We start from the raw sequence: 26,365 nt of genomic DNA, 5'->3' as shown, positions 1-26,365 counted from the left end.
ATTTGTAATATATGATAAAATATATTTGCTTCTCAAACAACACTGTAAGATGGATCAGAAAAGCATTATTATGCTTATTTTACAAAGACCCAGGAGCATTCTACCTCCAAGCCACATCCCCAGCTCTATATTTTTATTCTTAATTTTCAAAACAGGGTCTCACTCGATTGCAGAGAGTGTCACTAAGTAGCTGAGACTGGCCTCAAACCTGTGATCTTCTTATCTCATCCTCCCAAGTACTGGGATTACAAGCATGCGACACCACATCGCTAGCTGGGCATGGTGGCACAAGTTTGTAATCCCTGGGTTTGGGAGGCGGAGACAGGAGGATCGCGCAGGTTCGAAGCCAGCATCTCTGGCTTAAGAGACCCTGTTTCCAAATAAAATATAAAATAGGTCTGGGAGTGTAGCCCAAAGGTAGAAGGGTTCCATCCCCAGTACCACCACACACATACACACACACACACACACACACACACACACACAAAATAAAAAAAAATACATAGCTAATAAGTCCTAGAACTGGTGCTCTAAATCTGAATCCAGTCAGCAGTCCCCAGGGTTCTCACTCCCACTTAAAGCAAGTAGTTGGTAGAGAAGTTTTTACCTCTAGCCTCTTAACTACTTAGCTGGTACTAATGCTTGATTTTTTCCTTTCTTGTTGCTCCTATCTCCTGTTTCTTTAGCTCCAACCATTTCCTATCTTAAGTAGAAGATACAGTGTGGAAGGTGTAGATAGCAAGTGGTTTCTTTCCTATCTCTTTTATCTATCTATCTATTCATTCATTCATTCATTCATCCATCCACACATTCTGAGGATTGAACCACTTAGGGTCATTCTACCTCTAAGCTATACCCCCAGCCCATTTTATTTTTTATTTGGAAACAGGGCCTCACTAAGTTGAGAGGGCCTCACTGAGTTGCTGAGGCTGGCTTTAAACCTGTGATGCTCCTTTCTACCTTCTAAGTACTGGGATTGTAGGCATGCACCACACACCTGGCTTCTTCCCCATTTCTTTAGCTGTCTTTTGACCAGAGAGGTATTTTCAGCTACAAGGAACTTTATTCTTATGTTCCTATATTTGCAAATTTCTTTTGTTTACTTGCATTACTCCTGTTTCTGTGCTAGAAGATACACTGTATTAGAGAAGCCTTGTTCAGTCCTGTTTCTAGACCCTGTCTGTCACTTTAAGATGTTTGTTATATATCTATTGCATAAATGAGTGGATGGATGGATGGATGGATGGATGGATGGATGGATGGATGGATGGATGGAAAAATGAATGGCTTTCAGTGCTCAGATATAAATTTATTTATAATAGTTTTATGTTTGGAGTTGAATAGTAGCTACAAGTAACTATTCATTTCCTATATACTAACCTAATATATGTTTATTGGGGAGTTCTTGCAAAATTGGGTTTTTAATGGAAGACTTATTCACGTTAGTCTGAATGGTGTACTAAGCTCTGCTGAAATGTTGGTCTTGGGATCTGCCTCTAGCTTCTGTCACTGGCTTCAGTAATGTTTTTATTTTCTTAAAAGTCATGTGTTATAGTACTATTTTTATAATGCTTTATGTAAAAATCTTCACCTCACATCTTATTAGTCTATAATTATGTCCAGGCCCAATTGTTCTTTCCAAATTTGGAAATTATTATTTTAGATAGAAGAGTGGAATTATCCTCACCTGATGGCTTTTCTCTAACACAAAATGAGTCAGTGTTTTCCTTGAAATTAATACTTATTAATTAGTTAATCTAGCTATATATTACTTAATATAGTTATATTACATTAGTTATTATAGTTATAATTTCTAGTATAATTAATTGAAACATATTTTATTGAATTATTTGTATTAAGAATTAATTTTTCATGCTTATACTAATTTTTTCTTAAATTAAGAAGGGGTATTTACTTAGTCTTTATTTTATGTATGTTATGTATGTATGTACACATTGCTTTGAGAAGAATGGGAAATGGCCTGTTTTTTCATAGGTAGTATGTATTTACTTAATATAGAGCATAGTTTTAGAACTTTGGGTTTTGATTAATAACTTGTAATCTATCTAGTAAATTGCAATGAGATTATATAATAAGTGTACCAGAAGGCAATAAAAAGTTGGAATGTATTGCACTTAATGAAAAATGAAAAGTCTTGTTATATATGAACATTTCTTTTTGCGGTCATGGTCTTAAAGTGTTTGGAAGCCACCGATTTTAAAAAATGGTGAAATGCAGAAGTCATAAAATATGAATCTAATATTTTGTGCGGTTACCAAAATTTCATCTCTTTCCTCATTTTGGGTTAGCATACAAAACTGTAGTTCACAAATAAATGTATATAAGATGGAAACAGTTTGTTAAATTTTAAAGAAAATTTAGACCAAAGGATTTTCTCCCTTCAGGTGGAGTATAATGACGTATGAACTCAAATTGCCACCAAAGGCTTCTCTACTTCCAGGACCTCCAGAAGCATCTGAAGAGTTTTATGTAAGACTTAACCCTTTTCCTATTTGTCTTTTGAAATGTGGATAGATATCTTGGGGGAAAAAAAAACAAGCAGAGAAAACTTACTTATAATGATAATAGTAGCAACCTTACTTTGTGCTTGCTTTGTTTTAGTTGTGGGGAGTATGGTCTCACTGGTTATTTCTAGTTCTTTTCTCCCTAGAGAGAATCCTGAAGATCCAGTAGACTTCTTCTGAGACCACCCACATTTGGGTGGGTCTTGTTAGTCCATCTATGAAGTGAGACTACAATGTTACGTTGTGAGGGTTAAATGGTACAACAAATATGGGCAAAGCACCAGGAATCAAAGGTCCCTTTCCAGGGACTCAGTTGTTCTCCCTGAATATTCTGCCTGCCTGTTTTCTTTTCAGGAAGCTGTACTCAGCTTCCTGGTAGCTTCTACACATCTTATGCAGTGGTCACAAAGCACCAGTTGATTGGCAGGTGTTAGCCCAGCTCTTTTATCCCATCTCCCAACATACCAGAGCGCATGGCAGGAATATTATTGTATGCTTCTCTGAGAGCTTTGCTGGCTTTTGGAAGGGGGCAGCAAGACAAGGCTAAGCCTGTTGATCTAGGGAAAATAAAGAAAGACAGCTCACTTCTTTCTATCTCTGCCATAGACCATGAAGGGCTAAAATTTTTGGACATTTTCAGAGATTCAGTATTTTGATTAGACCTCAAAACAGTGGAGATTAAAACCAGAACCTGACTTTCAGAAGATTATTCTCTGACTCATTAAGACCACCTGACCTATTTCAACTTCTTTTTCCCTCTAGGGAAAATCATCCGTTTATTTTACAATTGAAATCTTTTGTTTTGTCATTAAGGAAAAGTATAATCTTTTCAAAACTAAGGAAAGGAATTTTAACTAGAAACATGGGGCCTTCCTCAGAGAAGCTAATTGTATTTTTAAATCTTTTGCTGATGTAAAAGTTGGAAAAAGTTCCTTCGTGTGTGTGTGTGTGTGTGTGTGTGTGTGTGTGTGTGTGTAACTAGGGATTGAACCCAGGGGCATTCTACCTGTGAGCTACACTCCCAGCCCTGTTTTGTTCTTTATTTTAAAGCAGGGTCTCACTAAATTGCAGAGTCTCACTAATTAGTTGAGGCTAGCAGCAAACCTGTGATTCTCCTTTCTCAGCCTTCCAAGTACTGGGATTACAAGTTGTGTACCACTACATCCAGCTTCTAAATTTTTAAAAAATAGATTTTTAAAAATATATAAAAGTTTTCTTCATATAAAAATCAATGATAGTCCTACCACCCAGAGGTAATCACTACTGAAGATTACTATATTTACTGCCTTATTTCCAAGAGCATTTTCTATGACATTATTCAACTGCTGTGTAATCATCATACATGTTTTTGTAGAAAAGTCTTTTCTCAATAGTATTTTTATAAACATTGGTAATTTTTTTTCCAGAAATAGAAAAGAGGGGATTTATTTTTGTCCTGCCTATTTCAGAAATGTCTATTTCCTAGCATATAAAATAAAGGTAAAAAATTGACTTCTATCATGTATATTTTCACCATTTATATGTAACTACCTTTTAAATACAAGGAATAATTTTAAGTACATGAAGGAAATCTCTTTTTTAGTGCAAATAGGCTTGCTTTAAATGAAAATTTGCTTCTTTAAAAAAGAAAACACAGCCGGGCTGGTGGCGCACGCTTGTAATCCCAGCATTTGGGAGGCTGAGACCTGAGGATCATGGTTCGCAGACAGCCTCAGCTACTTAGTGAGGCCCTCTGCAACTCAGTGAGACCTGGTTTCAAATAAAAATAATAAAAAAATAGGGCAGGGGGTGGAGCTCGGAGGTCATCGAATGCCCCTGGGTTTCACTCCCAGACTTGCAGAAAGAAAGAAAGAAAGAAAGAAAGAAAGAAAGAAAGGAAGGAAGGAAGGAAGGAAGGAAGAGCGAGCTTATTTTCATAAGAAATGGATTGCATACTTTAAAATTACAACTTAAATGCATATTCTGTCTGGTCCTGACCAAGACCTAACACCCTCTGGCTGACATCAGGAAAGCATTTTACTAGGTGTGACTTTTTTTTTTTTTTTTAGCCTTGAAAACTAACAAAAGTAAGCAAAACCATCCCTCTTTCATGCAGGCACTTCCTTGGCTGTGGGTGGTAGGCAAATCATTCAGCTCATTAATTGGTACTATTACTTACCTTCCTGACCCTGATAAGTGATTCTTTAATAGGTTAATGAGTGACATCTATAGCTTTAGCCTTGGATATAGAGGTTATTTTACTTTGAAGGAGGTGATATTTTTTCCTTAAATATCTTTAATGGGCATGAATTTTTATTTTAAATGTAAATTTCAAATAGTATTAATCAAATGAATTATTAATAAATAATCAACTGACATTTATTAACATATTAATTATAGCATTAGTTATATTTAAAATGTTTCCCACCCTCTGTGAAAGAGAATAAAATTAATCTCTGAAGAACATTTCTTTATTTTGTATTTTTAGATGTATTTTTATTTTTCTGATCCTTAAAAATGCAGTTTCTAGTGTTTAAACCAGGAAATCAGTAAAGTAGATTTGTGGGTCAATACAATATGTCTGTAACTTTGAAGTTCCTGCCCCCCCCTTCTTTGATGTGAATGCTTTTTCATATCTGCTCTGCTTTTGAAGAAGGTAAGTTAAAATTTAAAGAAGCAACATACTGATTAGCCAGTGGTAGACTTGACTATAAATTAGAAATGAGATTCTTTTGGCAAGTGGCTAGTCAGGAAGGCTTTTTTTGGGGAAGAGAAATTATTGGAGATTTTAATTAAATCTGATGCTGCTTGATAAAAAGCAATAAAAAGATTTGTGAATGAGGCAGAAGAGATCATAGGCCAGGTTTAATAGAGCACATCACTTATACTGGAATATTTGAAGCTGTGTGAAATAAATATATTTGAGCAAACATTTGATAGAAGGCTCTGAATGTGAGGCTGTTAAAATATTGTGAATGCTTTTTACAAATCAGGAACACTCACTCTTTCAACAGGGTGTTAAGATTCTAGTCAAATAGGAAAAAAAAAAAAATCTAGAGCCGAGTATGGTGGCCCAGGCCTATCATCCCATAATGGAGGCTGAGACAGGAAGATTGTAGGTTCACAGGTAGCCTCTCAGCAACTTGGTGAGACCCTGTTTCCTTTGGAAAATAAAATAGGTCTGGGGGTGTAGTTCAGAGGTAGGATGTCCCTGGGTTCAATCTCAGATGAGGAGGAGGAGGAAAAAGAAGAGGAGACATAGGGCATTTTAGGCATTTTGGGTTTTTTTTTTATTATTTAAGATAAGTCTTTACATGATCATATGATCACCATACATGTTTGTAAAACTGCATAAATGCATTTTAAGTGCATGTATGCTTATATCACTTTGAACCTCACTGTGATCTATAATTCCAGTGTACCAATAAAAGTGTAAATTTTTTTATTTTATTATAATGTACATGCAGAAAAGTGTGCATATGCCGGGCGTGGTGGCGCACACTTGTAATCCTCGTGCTTGGGAGGTGGAGATAGGAGGATCGGGCAGGTTTGAAGCCAGCCGCATGTGCTGGCTTAGGAGACCCTGTTTCCAAATAAAAATATAAAAATAGGTCTGGGAGTGTAGCCCGGAGGTAGAAGGGCTTCCAGGAACCCCAGTATCACCAAAAAAAAAAAAAAAAAGTATGCATATTATAATTGTATATCTTGGCAAATTTTTACAAACTAAATAAAGCCATGTAATCAATACTCAGATGACAGGATATCATTCACGTCCCCCACAAGTTCCCCTCATGGTTCTTTTAATCATCAGCCACACCTCCCACCTGTAACCACTATCCCAACTTCTCACAGCATAGGTTAATTTTGTCTGGTTTATATTTTATAAAGCAACCCTTTTGCATGTTCGCTTTGGTCTCTGAACCCTTCCATTCAGCCCGTTTGCCCATCATCACTCTATTGTGGTCTAGCTGTGACTCATTCCTTCACGTCGTCCTATAGTTTCCCATTGCACAGATATACTGAAATTGATCCATTCTGCTGTTGATGAACTCTGTGAATATTCTAATACATCTCATTTGCTGAACACACATCTGTATTTCTCATGCATTGAAGTTGGATGTCCAGGTCCTGGAGTATTATGCATATAGTCAGCTTTATCAGACAATAGCAAATATTTTTCCGGAGTTTATGCATCAATTTTTACTCCCCTCAGCAGTGCACAAGTGCTCCAGAGCTCCACCTGCTGCCAACTCTTGGCATTTTCCGTTCATTGCTGTTTTAATTTTAGCCATTCCAGTAGATTCACTGTATTGCGGTACTGTATTGTACCAGAGGTACTGTATTTAGGTTTTAGTTTGCATTTGTCAGATGGCTGATGAGGTTGGGCACCTTTTCATCTATTTATGAATCATTAAGATATTCTCCTATTTAAATTTCTTGTCCTGGCCGAGCGTGGTGGCGCATGCTTGTAATCCCCACGCTTGGGAGGCAGAAACAGGAGGATCCCGCAGGTTTGAAGCCAGCCTCACTGGCTTAAGAGACCCTGTTTTCAAATAAAAAGTATAAAATAGGTCTGGGAGTATAGCCCAGAGGTAGAAGGGTTTCCAGGAACCCTAGTACCACACACACAAAAAAATTTTCTTGTCCTTTGCCCATTTTTAATTAGACTGGCTTTAATTGTACTCATGTTTAAAGAATTCTTCTCCTTTTTAAGAGTTAGAAATTTTTAAAAATTGAAGGGGTTTTTCTTTTTTTCCTTTTTATTTTTATATATTTATTTTGGTAGTACTGGGGATTGGATTGAGCCTAGGGGTGCTCTACCACTGAGCTACATCCCTATCCCTTTTTTATTTTGAGGCAGGGCCTCCCTAAGTTACCCGGGTTGGCTTTTGAACCTGTGAGCCTCCTGCCTTGGCTTTCCAAGTATTTGCAATTTTAGGCATGTGCCACCATGCTCAGCCTGTTAATGGGCTTTCCTAAAACTAAAAAGAACTCCAGAAAATGAAATCCTGTCACAGAAAGGAAATATTTATACACTTTGCATATGATTCCTTCTTCATCTCAGCATTGCCCTGTCTCATGTGTTGTGAACATCTCCATGGGAACTAATGATAACTGAGCTGCATAAATGCCCACAGCAGTAATATAGCAGAGGGTTTTTTCTCGTTTCAGATGACAATTTATGAAGACTCCGTCGCAACACATCTTACAAAAATCCTCAACTCAGATGAACATGCAGTGGTCATATCATCTGCCAAGTGAGTCGTAGACTTTGCCACGAAGTCATTACATGGAGAAAAGGGAAGGAACGCTGCTTCCTCCCATTTCTATCATTTCTTTGTAATGAAATATCTGTGGAGTGACTCACAGAATTATACTAAACTTGAATTAAATTTTTAAAAAGATCACTTTAGCATCCACTTTGCCATGAAAATTAGAGATTGTCGAAAAGGTATAAAAAGTATTTAGAGTTTAATTAATCTAGATGTCTATTTCAGGGAGCACTAATAATCAGTTATAATATGGAAAGTACATTTCGTTATACGTTTTCGTTTCCATAAACACTGCTATTTGGGAATTGTTTACATCACTAAAAGGAAAATAACAATGAGGGTTTTTTTCAAAATGACATTTTTCACCATGTTTAAATTGCAAAATTGTTTTTTAATTCAGAGTTATCGGATTTTAGTTAAGTTGATTCCGTACATGGAGCCAAGGCTACTTGATGTTATTACCCCAAAGGCTGCCTGGGCCAGAATTGAGAATCTAGTTTTGAAGCTTCCTATACTGATGTCACGAGCACTGGAAAGTGCTTGGGGAAGGAGGTGAAACCAACTGAAATTTTCAACTGATATGCAAAAGAAGGCTGCAAGATTCTGGCTTAGAAGCAAATATTACTATGCAGACAGAGAAGTGGCAAAGCAGGAGAAGGAAAGATAGGGAGTGGGAAAGTGGGAAAGATGCACTTGTTTTTTGTTTTGTTTGTTTGTTTGTTTGTTTGTTTGTTTGGTGGTACTGGGGTTCCTGGAAGCCCTTCTACCTCCGGGATACACTCCCAGACCTATTTTATTTTTGGAAACAAGGTCTCTTAAGCCAGCGCAGCTGGCTTCAAACCTGCACGATCCTTCTGTCTCCGCCTCCCAAGCGCGGGGATTACAAGTGTGCGCCACCACGCCCGGCAGATGCACTTGTTTTAGTGCATCTCCTACTTGATTTGCAGTGAAGAGGAAAGAAGATAAATCTTTATAAACAAACTTACTTGGGATAGAAATACAAACATGGTCAAAATTGCTTGTGATGACATGAACAGGAAATAGCACTGCACAATGGGAAGAGTTAAATAGGTTAAAGCAGCAGACGCACTGTGGGCAGTAAGGTGGAGACAGACTGAGACCAGAGGCAGTGCAGCTGCATGGTGTTTGTTTGTTTGTTTCTTTTTAATGAACTGTATTATTTCATGATGAAATGTACAAATTTCCAGTTTTTCCCAGGACTCAGCACTTTTCCTTCTGGCCACAATTCACACACCTGTATGCCCTGTCCCTGTAGACATTTGACTTTGCCACTTTTGTCCTGTGAATCAAATGCATGTTTATAGGACATTTCAGAGAACATTGATAGAAAAGACAGAAATGGAAAAGAAATCTTTTAAAAGGATTATTCCTTGTTTAATATACTCTAGTTAAATACATATTTTATCTGGTCTCCATTTATAGTTGAGATGCTAGCAAGGCCTTTATATTGACCTTAATGTGTTTGATCACTGCATTCTATGCAATATCTCCATCTATCCATCATCTATTGTGTGTGTGTGTGTGTGTGTGTGTGTGTGCGCGTGTGCGCGTGCTACCTCTGAGCTATACCTCCAGACCTCTTTTATCTTTTATTTTGAAAACAGTGTTAGCTGGCCGTGTTGGCACACACTTGTAATCCCACCATTCAGGAGGCTGAGACAGGAGGATCGATGTTCACAGACAGCCCCAGCTGTTTCAAAATAATTTAAAAAAAATATAGAGCTGAGGGTGTAGCTTGGAGGTAGAATGTCCCTGGGTTCCATCCCCAGTACTGCAAAAAAAAAAAAAAAAAAAGAAAGAAAAGAAAAGAAAGAAGAAAAAGAAAACAGTATCTCACTGAGTTGCTGAGGCTGGCCTTAAATTTGCAGTCCTCTGCTGGGCGTGTTGGCACACACTTGTAATCCCCACACTTGGGAGGCAGAGACAGGAGGATCGCGCGGGTTTGAAGCCAGCCGTGCGCGCTGGCTTAGGAGACCCTGTTTCCAAATAAAAATGTAAAAATAGGTCTGGGAGTGTAGCCCGGAGGTAGAAGGGCTTCCAAGAACCCCAGTACCACCAAAAAAAAAAAAAAAAAAATTTTTGCAGTCCTCCTGACTCATCCTCTCAGTACTGGAATTTCAGACATGCATCACCATTCCCAGTTCATTTATGTTCATTTTATATATATGTGTGTGCGTGCGTGCATGTGTGTGTGTATGTTGTGGTACTGGGGTTCCTGGAAACCCTTCTACCTCCAGGCTACACTCCCAGACCTATTTTATACTTGTTATTTGGAAACAGGGTCTCTTAAGCCAGCACGGCTGGCTTCGAACCTGCGTGATCCTCCTGTCTCCACCTCCCAAGCGCGGGGATTACAAGTGTGCTCCACCACACCCGGCTTCATTTTATATATTTTTAATTAAATGGAGTTCATGTTATGAAATCTGGAGGTACATAAACAAGATTATACAGCCACCCCTTTCTCTCTTTTCCTTCTTAATACCTTCATAGTGTAATGTTTTATCAGTGGAAAGCTTTCTTCAAATAAAATCTTTTGTGTGTGTAGTGCTGAGGATTGAACCCAGAAGCATTCTGTGTCTAAGCTATACCCCTATTTCTGTTTTTTTTTTAAGAAAAAAAAAAAAAAAACAGGGTCTTGCTAAGTTGCAGTGGTTCTCACTATAAGTTGCTAAGGCTGGCCTTGAACCTGTAATCTTCCTGCCTCAGCCTCCTAAGTACTGAGATTACAGGAGTACACCACCACACTAGGCTTCAAATAAATCTCATACAGAATCCAAATATTTAAAACAATTAAAATTTATTTTTGTTGATGTTAATAAAATGGATAGGAGCCAGACATGGTGGTACACTGGCCGGTACACAAAGATCACAAATTTGAAGCCAACATGTGATACTTAGTGAGACCCTCTTTCAAGATAAAAAATAAAAAGGACTAGAGGTAAAGCTCAGCGATAGAGCACCCCTAGGTTCAATTTCTACCTACTGAAAAAAATATATATGTAATAAAGTTATTAAAGTCATTTTTGAACATTTTAATCAATAAAATTACAGTACCCCATACATATGACACATATTAGAAACAGTTTCCAATTATTTCTGTATTTTATTTTGGTTATATAGTTCAAGGACATTTTCTTCAATTAAATAAAAGTGGAAGAAGATGCTTTAGTCCAAGATATGCACAAAATCTAGTGAATTGTAGAGTAAATATTAGCATATTATCTATTTCTAGTGTTTCTAATAATCATTTTAGCATTTAAAGTATATGCCATGTTTCTAAATGAAACTCAAACCAAGCACTTAGGGAATTTTTAAGGTATTTAGAGAACAGTTTGAAAACCATGAATATAAATAAATTTGGGTCCTAGTGACATTCATTTGCTAGCTATGTGACATATGTCTGTTTTTGCCAGTATAAGAATGGTTGGAATGTCTATTATTCCTCCCTTCTGAGATTGTAAAGAGAATTAAGTCGAGTAATAAAATGAATATATAGCTTATTTATAGCAGAGTGCTATATTAAATTATGCTATCTTCATGTCTTTTACCCAATTACATTTCAACTCTTTTTTTCTGACCTTGGTCTGGCTCCTTATCTAGGCTCCGCTGTTAGCCTGAGCCCTAAGTTTCTTCTCAGCCAGCTCTCTTGACTTGAGGAAATTCCATCCCACCCTGTCCCTTGTCGCTGCTCACAGCCCACTACTACCCTGCTGTTACAATTCCACATTAAAATGTGAGGTGCTTTGCCACAAAGAGTTCAAGAGAGAAGGAGGACAGCAAGTAATAATAACTTTATGACAGTACTACAGACATTTAAAATTTTGTTTTTTATGGACATTTAGAAATATACATAAAAGTAGAGAGACTGGCATAATAATTCCTCACCACACCCATTGCTCAGCTTCAGCATTTATCAGTATTTTGTCATCTACTCCCCATGTAATGTTGCTTCAGTATCTCTAAGCAAATCTAAGAAATTATTTTATTCAATTTATATATATATATTTTAAATCTAATAAAATAATTATCTAATACAATCTAATAATTATCTAATACAACCAGTATTACTTAATCCATGTTCTTTTTTTAGTAGTTGATTTTTTCAAATTAAAATCCAAACAACTTAGATAAAGTCTCATAAAGTCCACTGAAGAAGTTTCATAATGGACCTGACTTAGTATTTCAAGCCATTCCTTAAAAGTATTATACATCAATAAGGGAGAAAAAACTTGATGTGAAGTATATGACTGCAACTGTAGTACATGGCAAGCTAGTTTCTCTATAGAATTTGAGCTTAAAATGCCAACTAAAAGGACTAGCTCAGTGGTAGAGTACTTGCCTAGCCACGCACATGGCCCGAGTTCTATCCCTGGCACTGCAAACAAAGACACAAATAAATAAAAAGCCAATCCAACAGAATGAGAGTTACAAGATACTACCTTCTGTCCATGTGAATCTTGGAATGGTTGCTAGAGAACAAGAAGTGAAAGAGAAGTTGTTAAGAGTCATACCATAATTTCCTGGATGCCAAATGTGAAGGTTTGGAGTGTGTGTATATGTGAATGTATAAGTCCTATCTCCACTGCATGATTCACATGGAAGGTTCGAGAAGCTTGCCCAATGCCACTCACCTAACAGAGAAAATGTGAATAGAAAAAAGTAGTGATTGGAACCTGTTTCCCTCTTTGTCTTCAAATTCTTCAATCTATATCAATGATAGCAATACTATACTTTAAAATTATGTTTCCATTGGTATAGAGTCCTGTTACACACACACACACCACCACCACCACCACCACCATTATGTTGTTTTTAATCTGACACCAAATACGAAGACATTTAAAAGATTCTGCTCATGTTCAGGTGTTTTTTTTTAATAGTTTATTTTTATTGGGAAGGAACCAAATATAACTAAAATAAGCCATATATTGCCAACACTGGTGAGACCTATATTAAATTGATCTTTCATGTTTCTGCACTAGTTATCTTAGGAGAAAAAAATGAATGGATTTGCAGAGAACATAATTCAATTCAAATGACAGATTGGTTTGAGACATAATATACTACCTCTTTCCTCTTCAGAAACAGTGTGTTATCACAATCTCCAGGTAGATGGACAGTGGTAAATTTAATCCTTGTTTCATCAACACCACAGTTTCAGTTTTGAAAACATTAGCTGTGGGAGAAAATGCATTATTTTTCTTAAAGGCTCTAAAATGACTCTTAAAAATATTTGAAAAAGGTGTGTCATAACCTTCACGTTAGTGTAATTGAAAATATGGAGAGCAAGGTTCATTCATGTATCCATTTTTCATTTGGAAATATATTGAAAACATACTACACTGCAGATGGATAGCTATGTGGATGGATATACAGATGATCTGGATATTTTGACAATTTGGCTAATTGTGCTTATTTTTAAATACACTTACACATCAGAGAAAACCACCCTGCTAATTGTACTGATGTTCTTCTCTTTCTCAAAGGATACTGTGTGAAACTGTAAAGGACTTTGTTGCCAAAGTAGAGAAGGCGTATGACAAATCATTGGAAAATGCGGTTGTCGCCGAAGCCGTGGCCAGTAAAGTAAGAGGAGACACTTGAGACATGGATGCTGTTAACATTGGACTGTGTTTTATTTACCTAACTTTAATTTTTTAGTGGTACATTAAAATTATATGTAATATCCACTGCAATGTGTTTATATACATGCATATAACATGGTGAATTTTAGAAGGAGACCAGGAGAGTAGAGGAAGGAGACCAGGAAAGGGGCGGAGGAGAGGGAAGGGGAGGCACTGGGGAATTACTGCGTTTTAAAGCTAACCTGGTTAGGTGGGTTCTCTTCCAAAACATCTTAAATCAAGGGAAACATTACTTTTGAATGAATTATGATGATTTCTATTCATTACATTTTTAAATAATCTTACTTCTGCATTGTAGTTGCAGATCATAGTGAGATTCAAAGCCTTACAAACATGCACACAGCACTTGGCGTAGTTCCCTCGGCATCCCGCCCCACTAACCTCTTCCTCCCTTCCCTGAACATGTGAGCGAGGCTGGAATGGATACCTTCCTATACAAACATAACAGGATATGATCTGTTTCCTCCCTCACGCCTCCTTTCTCCCCTCCACACCTCTCTCCTTTATCCCAGTCCACTAGTCTAGGGATGGATCTCTCTCCTTATTTATCCAGTTATGAAGATTTTTTAAAGTAGTCTCGTTTATGGTTATTATTTACTGCTGCATTGTTGGAAAGCATCCAGCAAACCAACTTTTATAACTTGGACCTCTTCCCCAGGGATTGGCATCTTGAAAGCCTGTGCCCGGCTATAAGACCTCGGGGCGAGGATGCTGTACGGATTGGGAGAGGAATAGCTTTCTATTTGCAAGCAAACTTTGGCTGGTCCAGTGCTCCGCCAGCATGTCTCCTTGGTCTCTTGCAGAGTTCTGTTCCTTGCAGTGCCTTTTTCTTTACAGATTCCTCCACCCTCTCCTGCCATGAGCTTTCTGATGTTGAAATAAGAATAATTTACTGGTGTGTGTGTGTGTGTGTGTGTGTGTGTATGTATTGAGGACCTTTTGATTTTTATAGTTTTTATTGAAACGGGGTCTAAGTCGCAGAGGATCTCCCTAAGTTGCTGAGTCTTAGCTTCCCAAGTACTGAGATTACAGCGGGGCACAGAGAAGTTGGGGTGTTTCCCTCAGGATCAAAACTCACTCCCCTCTCTCTCCCTGTACATGTTAGTAAGACTGTTAGTGATGCCCTTATATAGAGACATAGCATTATTTGAGCTCTTTCCTTCATCAAATCTCTTTTTTTTTTTTCCTTCCCCACCTCCTTCCTTCAGTACCCTTCCACTATTGTACTGGTCTCTCGCCTCAATTATCTAAAGTTCTTTTTGTTTCCTATTTTTCCTCTAGCTTCCACATATGATAGAAAACACATGTCCCTTGACTTTCTAAGACTGGCTGATCTCACTTAGCATAATATTCTCTTTAGTTCCATCTATTTTCCTGTACAAGACATAATTTTGCTCTTCTTTATGGCTGAATAAAATTCCATTGTGTGTCTCTCCTACGTTTTCTTAGTCTACTCAGGTGTCTGTTGATAGACCCCTAGGTTGGTTCCATAATTTGGCTGTTGTGAACTGACTTTTGTTGAGCCAGCAACCTCAGGTGCTATTCCTTGCTTTGCAAATCAGAGTTTCAGAGGCCAGCTCAACCAAACTCAGCCACAGCCGCAGTTTATGATGCTCGGAATGGTGCCATAAGTCAATGACTTTCAAACAGTTTAGTGTTTCATATATTTTATATAGTCTATATTTTTGTGCATACTGTATTAGATATTTGTTGTATTCTTTTAAGAAAACTAGTTGTAGAAAGGTAGTAAATATTTTAACCTATTAAGTGGAGTTTGAGTATTCTGAAAGTATAAATCAATAGGTTTACATAAGAATTTTCCTATTTTGTTCTTTTTTCATTTGAAGTTATTTATTCAATAGGTCTAAAGCATAAATCATATTGTCAACTACTTGCAAATATTAATATAAGCATCTTCCCTCTAAATTGAAAACCCATTTTTCATATTTCATCTCCACTCAGTTTTAAAGTAGATGCTTCCTGAACTAAAATAGCTATAAAGTAAAAGGTGATAACCAGTTAAATTTCAGAGTTTTTTCCCGTGATTATACAAAAATCTTACATAAAAATGTCTTGTATATTTGTCTGCTGATGCTGTCACTGTTTGAATTTCTCCCTCATTTTGGTGTTTCTGTTCCTTCAGTGTTCAGTCCTAAATGAGAAGCTTGAACAATTGCTGCAGGCTTTGCACACGGACTCCCAGGCTGCTCCCGTCCTCCCGGGTGTCGGTTCTGTCATTCTAGAAGAAGAGGCTGTGGAGTCTTCAAGTGAAGAATCCTTGGGTGAAAGCAAGGACCAGCTCCCCGATGACATCGCGAAGCCCTCCTCCCAAAAAGCCGTCAGGCCGAGGGAAATAATGCTGCGGGCCAACAGTTTAAAGAAAGCAGTGAGACAAGTCATTGAAGAAGCTGGCAAGGGTATGTGTTGACAGCTTTGGAAGAAGGTGGCAGCATCCCTATGACAAGCATGATGGAGATTTCATAAATGTCAGAATGGACACACTAAATAAAAAAAAAGTGAGCTCATGTCACGAAGACATGACTGAAGACTATAGATCTACGAAAGAGAAATTTGTCCTTAGTCCTATTAATTGTTTTAGTAGTAACAATCGGCATATTAATGATATATAAAATAAAATATAAAAAATGAACTGAAACTTTTTGATCTTAAATAGAAAATCCATTAACACAATTTCTAAAATTTTGAATATTTTTATTTACTTAGAATCTGCTGAATTCTTAAAATCAAACCTATACCTAATTTGAAAATATGGAAAATATTTTTTTCCTTTGGTACTAGGGATTGAAACCAGGAGCATTCTGCCTCTGAGCTATAGCCCCAACCCTATTTTATTTTTTATTTTTATATTTTTGTGGTACCTGAAGATTGAACCCAGAAGAATTCTATCTCCAAGCTATACCCCCAGTCCTGTTTTTTTAAATTATTATTTTGAAACAGCGTCTCACTAGATTGATGAGAATCTTACTTCTTGCTGAAGCTGTCAATGAACCTGAGATCATCCTGTCTCAGCCTAAGTACTGAAACTACAGGCATGCTACCATCATGCCCAGCTAGAAAATATTTTGTTAACATTAATTTTATTAATATTTATGTTATTTTTAAAGAGTATATGAGAGTTCTGTCTACATTATAGTTTTTATATTAATATAATGTGTATACTTTTCATAGAATTTTAGTAGCAGATTAAAAATTAATTTTACTATGACTAATTAATGTTCAAAAGCCCCCTAACAAATAGTAACTTGTAATTGAAGTTGTATTTCACTGTCTGAAATTTGTATTTTTATTGTGGTAAATATATAATTTTATCAATCACTCCCAAGTTTAGTAGTAAATAGTGTTTAGTTATGAATATAGACTTTTCTGCGTATGTTTGTCATTCTTCCTTTTCTTAGCTTGCCTTAATATGGATGGGTCTTCCACTTACCTAAATATGTTTATCTTCTTTCTACTTAAAGTTATAGATGATCAGACAGCCCATCCTAGTGAGCCAGTTAATCAGTCATCTGATTATGATAGTACAGAAACAGATGAATCCAGAGAAGAATCTAAAGATGATGATACCAAAGAGTCATTAACTGGTAAGAAAATTGATGTCATTGTTTTGGAATTACATAAGATGTAATTTTGCTTTTAGTTTTCAAAAGGCTTGTCAGTGAAAGAAACTATTTGCATTTTTTATTTTCAAAAAGGTCTTTGGAAGTCAAAGCTTAGATATTCATGAATACTAAAATAATAAAGGCAGCAGATTATTTAGACTATTGGCAAACACTCTCATCCTGTATCCTAGGGTTTATAATGATAAACTAAGGGTGATAGGACTGAAGATTATTAACATCTTAATTTTCCAGAATCAAAAAGGAAGAAACACCTAAATCATCCCATTTTAACCTGTTTTAGCCCTGATTTCTTTGATAATTGAGAGAAAACTGCACGCTTTACATGCAAAATATTTAGCCTTTAAATGATATAAAAGTCCCTTAGGTGTCATTGATCAACCTTCTAGCTTGATAATCCTCATCACTAAAGTAAGCTTTAAAATCACAGGACCTATAGTTACAACCTTTTCTTTACCAAAATTAATTTTTCTATGAAATTAACAAATGATTGCTTGGAGAACATTTACTATTTATCTACCCTTTATATTTTAATTGAAGGTGAATTTAGACTTTAAATAATTTATATTTTATAAGCAAAAAGTTCTTAGTTTATTAGGCTGAATCAAAGCATAAATTAAAATATTAATAAAAAGGTGAAGATAGTATAAATATAATTTATGGTACTCATGAAAAGTAAAAAATTGTGTTATAAACTATTTGCATTCAAAATTGATTAATTTTTATTTTTACTTTCATTACATGTTAACTTGGACAAATTACTTAACTTTTCCATAGTTTTTTCATTTGTAAATGAATATAATACACTAATTTCATTGGGTTATAGTGAAGGTTAAATAAGTTACTATCCAAAAGTACCTAGAATAGTGTCTGGTACACTGTGCTGTGTGAATGTTTGCTATTTTATTTTGTGTGTGTGTGCGGTGCTGGGATTGAACCCAGGGGCATTCTACCTCTTGAGCTATACCCCCAGCCCTATTATTTATTCTTTATTTTGAAACAGGGTCTTGCTAAGTTGTGAAACAGGGTCTTGCTGAGCCTCTGATGCTGGCCATTGTCTCAGCCTTCCAAGTACTAGGATTACAAGCGTGTACCACCACATCTGGTATCATCATCATCATCATCATTATTAATATTAATATAGTTATTGTACTGCTGCTGCTAATTACATTAGCTGTGAAAAATATTCCTTAACCATACTAGAAACTCTTTAAAAACTTCAAAATTAGGCTTTGTAGATCTTAGATGTTCAGCATACAACTCACTACTGGCATATTCTAAAACTCTCTTAACAGATGGTCACTGAGCCTTTGGACCACTCAGCTTCAATACATTTTACTCTTAAGATGTGGTGTAATTGTATTCTTGATCTTGAGTTTTCTATTTTTCATTTATAATTCAACCCATGATTACAGGCATTCTTAGGTCTTACTGGATGATAATGTTGACAGTAACAACTACTGGTATTTGTTCAGTGTCTTGTGATTGGTTTAAAAAACTATTTCACACTTGGTATAGCACTATACTGAAGATGAATTTTTCTTCTGGGGTCATATCTTCTTTCATGTGGAAGCCCTTGAATAATACTGAAAATGGCTTTTATGATATCATGTCCTCTTGCCACACTTTATGTCTCCTCTTAGAAATGATAAATCCTAAGTTACGCTACCAGACTTTTAACTTGATTCCAAACTTTTTGTTTTTCTGGTTGTGTTCATTTAGTCATGGTTCACCTTAAAATGTCATGCCTTGTTTTGAACAAACTTCTTCAGATAGTTTCTGTAAAGTAGTAGTACACTAATACTCAAAAACTACACATTATGCTTATCTTGGTGTTGCAAAGACTACAGAATTTTTTTCAAATGTAATTATAATAGTTTATACTAATTTCTATGACCTTATATCTTTTTTATTTGGATCTATTGTTTCATATTTTTAAATTCTTTCAACCTTGATTTTATCATTTCAAGTTGACTTCATCTGTGAATTTGATACTCAGGTTTTAGACTTTATTCATTCATTAAAAATCAGGACTGTCAATGATATCTTTACAGTATGCTCCTTGCTAATTCCCCCTAGAATAATGGCTGCCTTTTATTTTTAACACTCATTGGTAATGATTTTCTAGCCAGCTATTATGTGACCTTATCATACTTAAACTCAACACTTCCATTGTACTTAAAGGAAACTAAAACATACCAATGTACTGCTATAGATAATGATATTGAAGTAAACATAGGCTTAAAAAGTCTTCAGTGTTGTAGTATTTGATCTTAGTTTTGGCTAGCAAGCCAACTTGTTAGAAATGAGAAGCAAGAGCAGAAATTTTTCTGTATTTCATAATTTTGTTGAAGTAATAATTCATATATCTGAGATATGAGAAATACAGCATAATAATATCATCAGTGAGATACTTTATTCAGGAAGAACCATAAGACATTAACTTAATTACCTGCAATGGAACATCAGTCTTAGTCATTAGTACAGTCTCTGCTATTTATCAAAGGTGAACATCAAAAGACTATTTATTAGAAATTGGCACCAGAAGTCCTATCTGTCAAAAAAAAAAAATGGAGTGGCTATTCTATTACTTTTTCAAGTGTAACAGGACTGTTTAGAATAGATTATAAGATTAATATAGTTAGCTAGTAATTAGTCTGAGGTAGAGTGAAGATAATTAAGTTTTAGAGTACTTTTAAATTGAGTTTTAAAAGTACTGGTTTTTTTTTTTTACATACTTTCCATAGCCCCTAATTTATTTAAAGTACCATTTGTTCTCCATTAAATTGCCTCAGTTTAGGTAGAATTGAATCTTCCTTTTTGTTGTTTTCTTTGAAAGTAATTTCTAAAATTTATCAAGCTTTTATAAGAATATAATAGAGCCATTTAGAGTAAATCACTCTCCTGAATTAATAATTGAGACATACAGAAAAAATATATTTGTTTCACTTGAAAATAAATATTATTCTCCTTCCATTTAGAGAAGACATTGGTAACTCACTTTTATATGTTAACTCTGTGACTTACATTAATTAAATATGAATACTCATTCAATATTTATGAGGAAATTGTGTTTATATATTATAATGCATATGTTTCACTTTCAAAAAATCATCAGGCTTCAACTTTTGTATATATTTTCAAGTGTTGGATGATCACATTCAGAATGAGTATCGTTGACTTCTGTTTATAATAAACATCTATTTTTCTCTTGATCTCTATCTAGTTGAGATTAGAGATAAGGCCTCATCAGATATCCTTCATGTATTTCAAGAAAATGAAAATAAAATGGTAAAAGAATAGAAAAATACAATTAATATATTTAGTTTCACTGATTGATTTAAATAAACATTCAGTGACTTTATATGTTGACTTTATATGAACTTAATTTTATGCCTTTGTCACTTTCTCTTTTTAATCCTGACTTTCTGCCAACAGTTAAAACTGCACCTCGGTCTCCAGATGCCCGGGCAAGTCGTGGTCATTCTCAAACTGATTCTGCCCCTGGTCCAGCTGTGGCAGCCACCAAAGAAAATCTTCCTGTGCTCAATACCAGGATAATCTGCCCAGGTATTATAGATTCTGAAATATGATGCATTTTATATTATTTACGTGAAATTGTGAAAGTACTCATTTCCATGAACTATAGAAACGTGTTCTTAAAGGTAAATGTTCCTTTAGGTGAACGTTCCTCAACTTATTAGTAGAAATCCAGGTTCTTAAGCTCTCCTGTGTATTGATTAGGAAGTAGTAAAACATTTCTGGGCCCTGCCCTGAGAAATTAAAATTCATCAGTTCAAGGGTGGAGCACATACGTTTTCATTTATTAAGCTTCCAAAGTAAATCTGATTCTATATTCTATGGCTTCTAATTATCTGCATAGTTTTCCTTTTGATTTAAGCCACTAGTCTTTCTCTAGATATTTTTACTTAGTGTTCTTTCTCCTTCCTTCCTTCCTTCCTTCCTTCCTTCCTTCCTTCCTTCCTTCCTTCCGATATCTGAGACATCTATTTTTGCCCTGATAAAGTGAATTTGTCTTGGATTAGGTTAATACTAGTCAAAACCAAAGAGTGTAGATAGGAAAGGAAAATATAGGTGTCTCAGCAACCTCTTTAAATAGCAGTTGTTTTACTTACTGAAAAACTCTTCAGCTTCTTTCAGAATGGATTGGAATCCTAGTCAGACCTGGAAAATCATTGTCTTGTACAATTTCTTTTATTGTGTGTGGTGCAGGGGATTGAACCCAGGGGTGTTCTATCTCTGCGATACATCCCCAGCCCTATTTTATTTTATTTTTTATTTAGCTAAGTTGTTAAGAGTCTTGCTAAGTTGCAGAGGCTGGCTTTGAACCTGAGATCCTCCTTTCTCAGCCTCCCAAGTACTGGGATTACAAATGTGTATGACCACATGCAGCTATACATGTTTTTTTTAAAGGATGAATCATAATTCAGTAATAACAGTTGGAGACTTTAGTACCTACATTCAACAGTGGATAGAACAACTAGATAGATGATCAAGGAAATAGAATGCTGAAAGACACATAAAACAGCTGTAATATATAATTAACTAATGAAGATTCCATCCAATCATAGCAGAATATACATTCTTCTCAAGTGTATATAGCACATTCTTAAGAGTCATATCTTAGGCTGTAAAACAATTCTCAATAAAATAAGAAAGGTTGAAATAACACAAAATGTATTCTTCCACCACAATGGAATGAAAGTAGAAACCAATAAGAAAATGAAATTTGGGGAATGTACAAATATGTGGCAATGTATAGGTCAACAAAAAATGCAAAGGAAATTGGGAAAAATATTTTGAGATGAGTGACAACAAAAATATACCATATTAAAACTTTCTTGATGCAGCTAAAACATACTTAGTGAAATTTATATGCATATATTGATCTAAATCGGTAACTTTTTTTTTTTTGGTGGTACTGGGGTTCCTGGAAACCCTTGTACCTCCGGGCTACACTCCCAGACCTATTTTATACTTTATTGGAAACAGGGTCTCTTAAGCCAGCAAGGCTGGCTTCGAACCTGAGCCATCCTCCCGTCTCTGCCTCCCAAGCATGGGGATTACAAGCGTGCGCCACCACGCCTGGCTAAATCAATAACTTTTTACCTTAATAAACTGGAAAAAGAAGAAACTCTAATGTTAAAGCAAACAGAAGAAAACAAGTAGTAAAGATTAGACTGAAATAAGGGAATAGAAAAATCAGTATAGAAAATGAACAAAACCAAAAATTGGTCTGTAAGAAGTTTAATGAGACAGACAAACCTTTAGCTAAACTGACAAAAAAATAAGAGAGAAGATTCAAATCACTAAAATCCAGAGCGAAAGAGGAGACATCATTATAGAAACAGAAAGGATTATAGGGGAAAACTATAAAATATAGAGTCCAAAAATAAACTCCTGAATTTATGGTTAGTCAATTTTCAATATGTGTACTAAGACAATTCAATTAAGAAAGAGTAGCCTTTTCAAGCAGTGGTACTAGGGATAACTGGATTTCCACATGCAGAAGATGCAATTGGACTCCTACCTTACATCATATATAAAGATGTGTTTATTTTGGATGAAAGACTTTAAGATATATGTTGACACAGAAATTTGTACCAGGCTATTTTTGGCAGCATCCACAATAGCCCTAAAGTGGAAACATGAATATAGATCAATAGATGAATGGATAAAAAAAAGTGGTAATACCAAAGTATTAATCATTTTAAAAGAAACAAAGCTCTCATATGTGCTATAACATGATTATACTTAAAAACATTATGCCACATGAAAAAGATAAACATAGCCAAATATTATATGATTTAATTTATGTTAAATGTATAAAATAGTCAAATCCTTAGAGACACTAGTAGATTAGTGGCTTATAGGGAACTAGAGGCAGAAGAGGGAATAAAAGATTATGGCTAATAAGGGGTTCTTTTGAGCACAATAAAAAATTCTAGACTCAATAGAGATGGTTGTACAATTATGTGTATATACTACAAACAACTAAATTATCTTAAAACTTCAAAGAAGTTAATTGTATGGTATATGAATTAATTGCCATAAAATATTAAGAGAGAGATAAACCCGGAACACGCTTGATTCTGGAAAAACCTCCGTGTCTAGAGTTCATGTTTCTTTTCCAACCAGGAACCCAGGGAAAAGCTCTCTAGGCTGAGCTGTGACTGTGGCTAATCTTAAGACATTTTAGGAAACATTACACTTTTCTATAAGGTAGCTGGAGTATGGCTCTTACCCCTCTCCAATTTGATCTCTACTCTCACCAGATCTATTTTTTTATTTACTTACCTGTTTAGACATGAAGGAAATTGGTATAATAAAGCATGACATAGTATATTCAAGACTATAACATTAAATGACAGAATAAAATTCATCATGATAGTCCACTAAATGTTGTTATTTAATATAATGAGTAATATAATGAGTAATAAGCCCATAAAGAAGACCACATTGTTGAGGGAAGGAATGCTTGCTTAAGAAAGGACTTACTTTCTAATTTTCTAGTTTCCCCATTGAATGCCATGTTTTGTGGGCCATCCTGTCCTTTCCTTTGTTTGTTCTCTTAGATCTTACTGCGTTTTTTTCCTCCAGACTTGATGTTTCTAGCCCTGTATTAGGTTGAGTAGATCTCAGAGTTCATTAGCTTTGAATGTCATAATGAGTTAGTGGAAGGCATATTGAGGTAAATTTGAAGTTATACATATTCAGAAGACAGGTGCTTGAATTTTTTTATATTCAATACTATATTTTTAAGAGTTCATAAATACTTTCATTAATATTTTACTACCTACTCCTGACAATAACACTAAGTTTTTGCCCGAACGTATCTCTTAACATATTAAATCTCAAGTACTATTATCTGTGTTTTGAGAGTATAAAGTGATGACTCTGGAAGTTCGGGTTCTTCAGCCTTTCTTGTAAATCCTTCACAGACTTCACACACGATTTGCTATAACACAGGAAGTAACATTTAGTTGTTGAATTACTAGAATAGTAAGAGGAAATGTCACAAAGAGACTCTGTTAAAGTCTTCATCTCCTTATTTCTTTATAACACTATATAGGTATTTGGAAATATAAAAACTCATATTCATAAATATTATAGTTCTTATTTTTATTAATGAGATAAGTAGGCACTGAGTGCCATACTCTAGGAGCAAGTTTGCAATTAGACCTTAATTAACCGGTTCTTTTTGCTTTTTCATAACATGTGATCCTGTACATATTTATTTTTCTACTCAGGGCTAAGAGCGGGATTGGCTGCCTCAATTGCTGGGAGTTCTATTATCAACAAAATGTTACTAGCGAACATTGATCCTTTTGGTGCAACACCATTTATTGACCCAGATCTGGATTCACTGTAAGAAAATGACTCTGCAATTTTATTTTGTTTTGGCTTTTTTGGTTTCTGCTTTTTATGAATGGAACACTTATAAACATGTATCCAAAGATGTATGGCACCATATACAAAGAGAGTGACTAGAAGATTTCAAAACTTGATAATGAGCACCTTGAACACTTTGAAAGCCAGTGGCCTCCGTGGCCTGTTTCCGAGTCAGGAGCCTTCCCGTCTGTTCTCTTAGAGAGCAGCACTCTGGCAATGGAAGACACAGCACTCCTCACTCTTCCCTGGAGGCTTTTCCGCAATGCTGCCTCCACATCTGTATTTTTGCTATTCTCCTCATCTCTTTTCTTTTAAGTCTTGCCAAATCTGCCATCTTTCCACATCCAGCTTCAGCACTTACTTATTTTAGTAGCTCCCAACCCACAATGATATCTTCTCAAAATTTGTGCAAACATTTTTGGCAGCTCAAGATATGTATTTATTTTTACTTCCATTCTTAAGTTTTTTTTTTTACTATATCTTATTTCTGTATTCATATTCCTCAAAGACAGTATAATACTTTAAACTTTCAAAACTACTTAGAAGAACTGATTGAATCTAGTCCCTTTTTACTCAGTAAATATTTATCCATTGTTAATAGTTGAAGTGGAGGAGAAATTATAATTACTACAAAGAGAAGTATGAGTACTTGACTCCCAGCTTTTCCTCCTTAACCATTCTCATTTTTCTCTGTAGTGAGAGGCTTATATAGATGACAGGAGGAATAAGACTTTATTAATAGAAAAATAAACTATGGGCCTTTCTTTGCTTTACCTTGTACATCAATACCTTTCTATCACTTGTACAAAAAATTGAACACATACATTTTGGTTGTGCACATGGTATATACATAGGAAGTGACTCCTGCTAAGTTTTACAGTCATGGTGGTTCATGCCTGTAATCCCAGTAATTGGGAGGCTGAGACAGGAGGATCATAGATTTGAAGCCAGCCTCAGCAACTTAGGGAGGCTCTCAGAAACTTTGCCAAGACCTTGTTTCCAAATAAAAAATTTTAAAAGTAGGGTTGTGGGTATAGCTCAGGGGTAGAATGTCTCTGAGTTCAGTCTGCAGCGCCACACACACACACACACACACACACACACACACACACACACACACAAATAAATAAAATAAAAGGAAGTTTAAATAATTTAAAGTGCTATTTTGTGAATGAATATTTGTTATAATAAACCTGAAACTGACTTTATGTATTTTTTCTTATTATCATAGAGATGGATATTCAGAAAAATGTGTCATGAACAACTACTTTGGGATTGGATTAGATGCCAAAATTTCATTAGAGTTTAATAATAAGAGAGAGGAACACCCTGAAAAATGCAGGTAATTTTGATAATGATAATAATGATGCTATTACATGAAGGCATTTTTATTTTAATTTTATCTGTTTTTTTCTTGCTCTGCCTTCATGGAATAAACAAATTTCCTGAGATTGCCCACCAATATTTATTTTCAGAAGTCGAACTAAAAACTTGATGTGGTATGGAGTCCTTGGGACCCGGGAATTATTACAGAGATCATACAAGAATTTAGAACAAAGGGTTCAACTTGAGGTAAGTTCGTCTTCATGTAAAATGATCTTATTTAGAAAAATAATGTCACTGGTGGGACTAATTTGACCTAAATTCTTCTTGATTGGTGATTAAATGTTCAAAGAGGAAAAAATGACCGTGATTTTATACTAAAGGAGGAATCAACACTGAATATGAACAGCATGCTTAACTATTATTATAGTCATTAGTTCCTGAAATGAAGGCTACAATGGAATTGTAGTGTCCCATGGAAAAGTAGAGTTGTAAGAGTACATTTATAGGATAGAGTTTTTAATGGATTTCCACATTAAGTTTCCCAA

The 26,365-nt window shown here is 35.4% G+C and overlaps 1 protein-coding gene across 3 annotated transcripts in view; it reads left to right on the top strand.

The window, feature by feature from the left end:
* DGKH (diacylglycerol kinase eta) overlaps positions 1-26,365 on the top strand; it is a gene marked incomplete at both ends in the record, with an annotated part of 206,455 nt that overhangs the window by 148,332 nt on the left and 31,758 nt on the right. For all 3 annotated transcript variants that reach the window (XM_080689758.1, XM_080689759.1, XM_080689760.1), the window contains 9 exons: positions 2,406-2,490; positions 7,677-7,762; positions 13,285-13,384; positions 15,587-15,860; positions 16,923-17,045; positions 20,520-20,651; positions 24,353-24,470; positions 25,726-25,836; positions 25,970-26,066. In XM_080689758.1, the coding sequence (XP_080545884.1) occupies positions 2,406-2,490; positions 7,677-7,762; positions 13,285-13,384; positions 15,587-15,860; positions 16,923-17,045; positions 20,520-20,651; positions 24,353-24,470; positions 25,726-25,836; positions 25,970-26,066 (1,126 nt within the window). The remainder of the gene's footprint in view (positions 1-2,405; positions 2,491-7,676; positions 7,763-13,284; positions 13,385-15,586; positions 15,861-16,922; positions 17,046-20,519; positions 20,652-24,352; positions 24,471-25,725; positions 25,837-25,969; positions 26,067-26,365) is intronic.

This window comes from Muscardinus avellanarius (genome assembly GCF_963383645.1).
Source record: "Muscardinus avellanarius genome assembly, chromosome: 2".
NCBI classification, from domain to species: Eukaryota; Metazoa; Chordata; class Mammalia; order Rodentia; family Gliridae; genus Muscardinus; species Muscardinus avellanarius.
The sequence above is the reverse complement of the archived record's forward strand: the minus strand, read 5'-3'. Positions and strand labels throughout refer to the sequence as shown.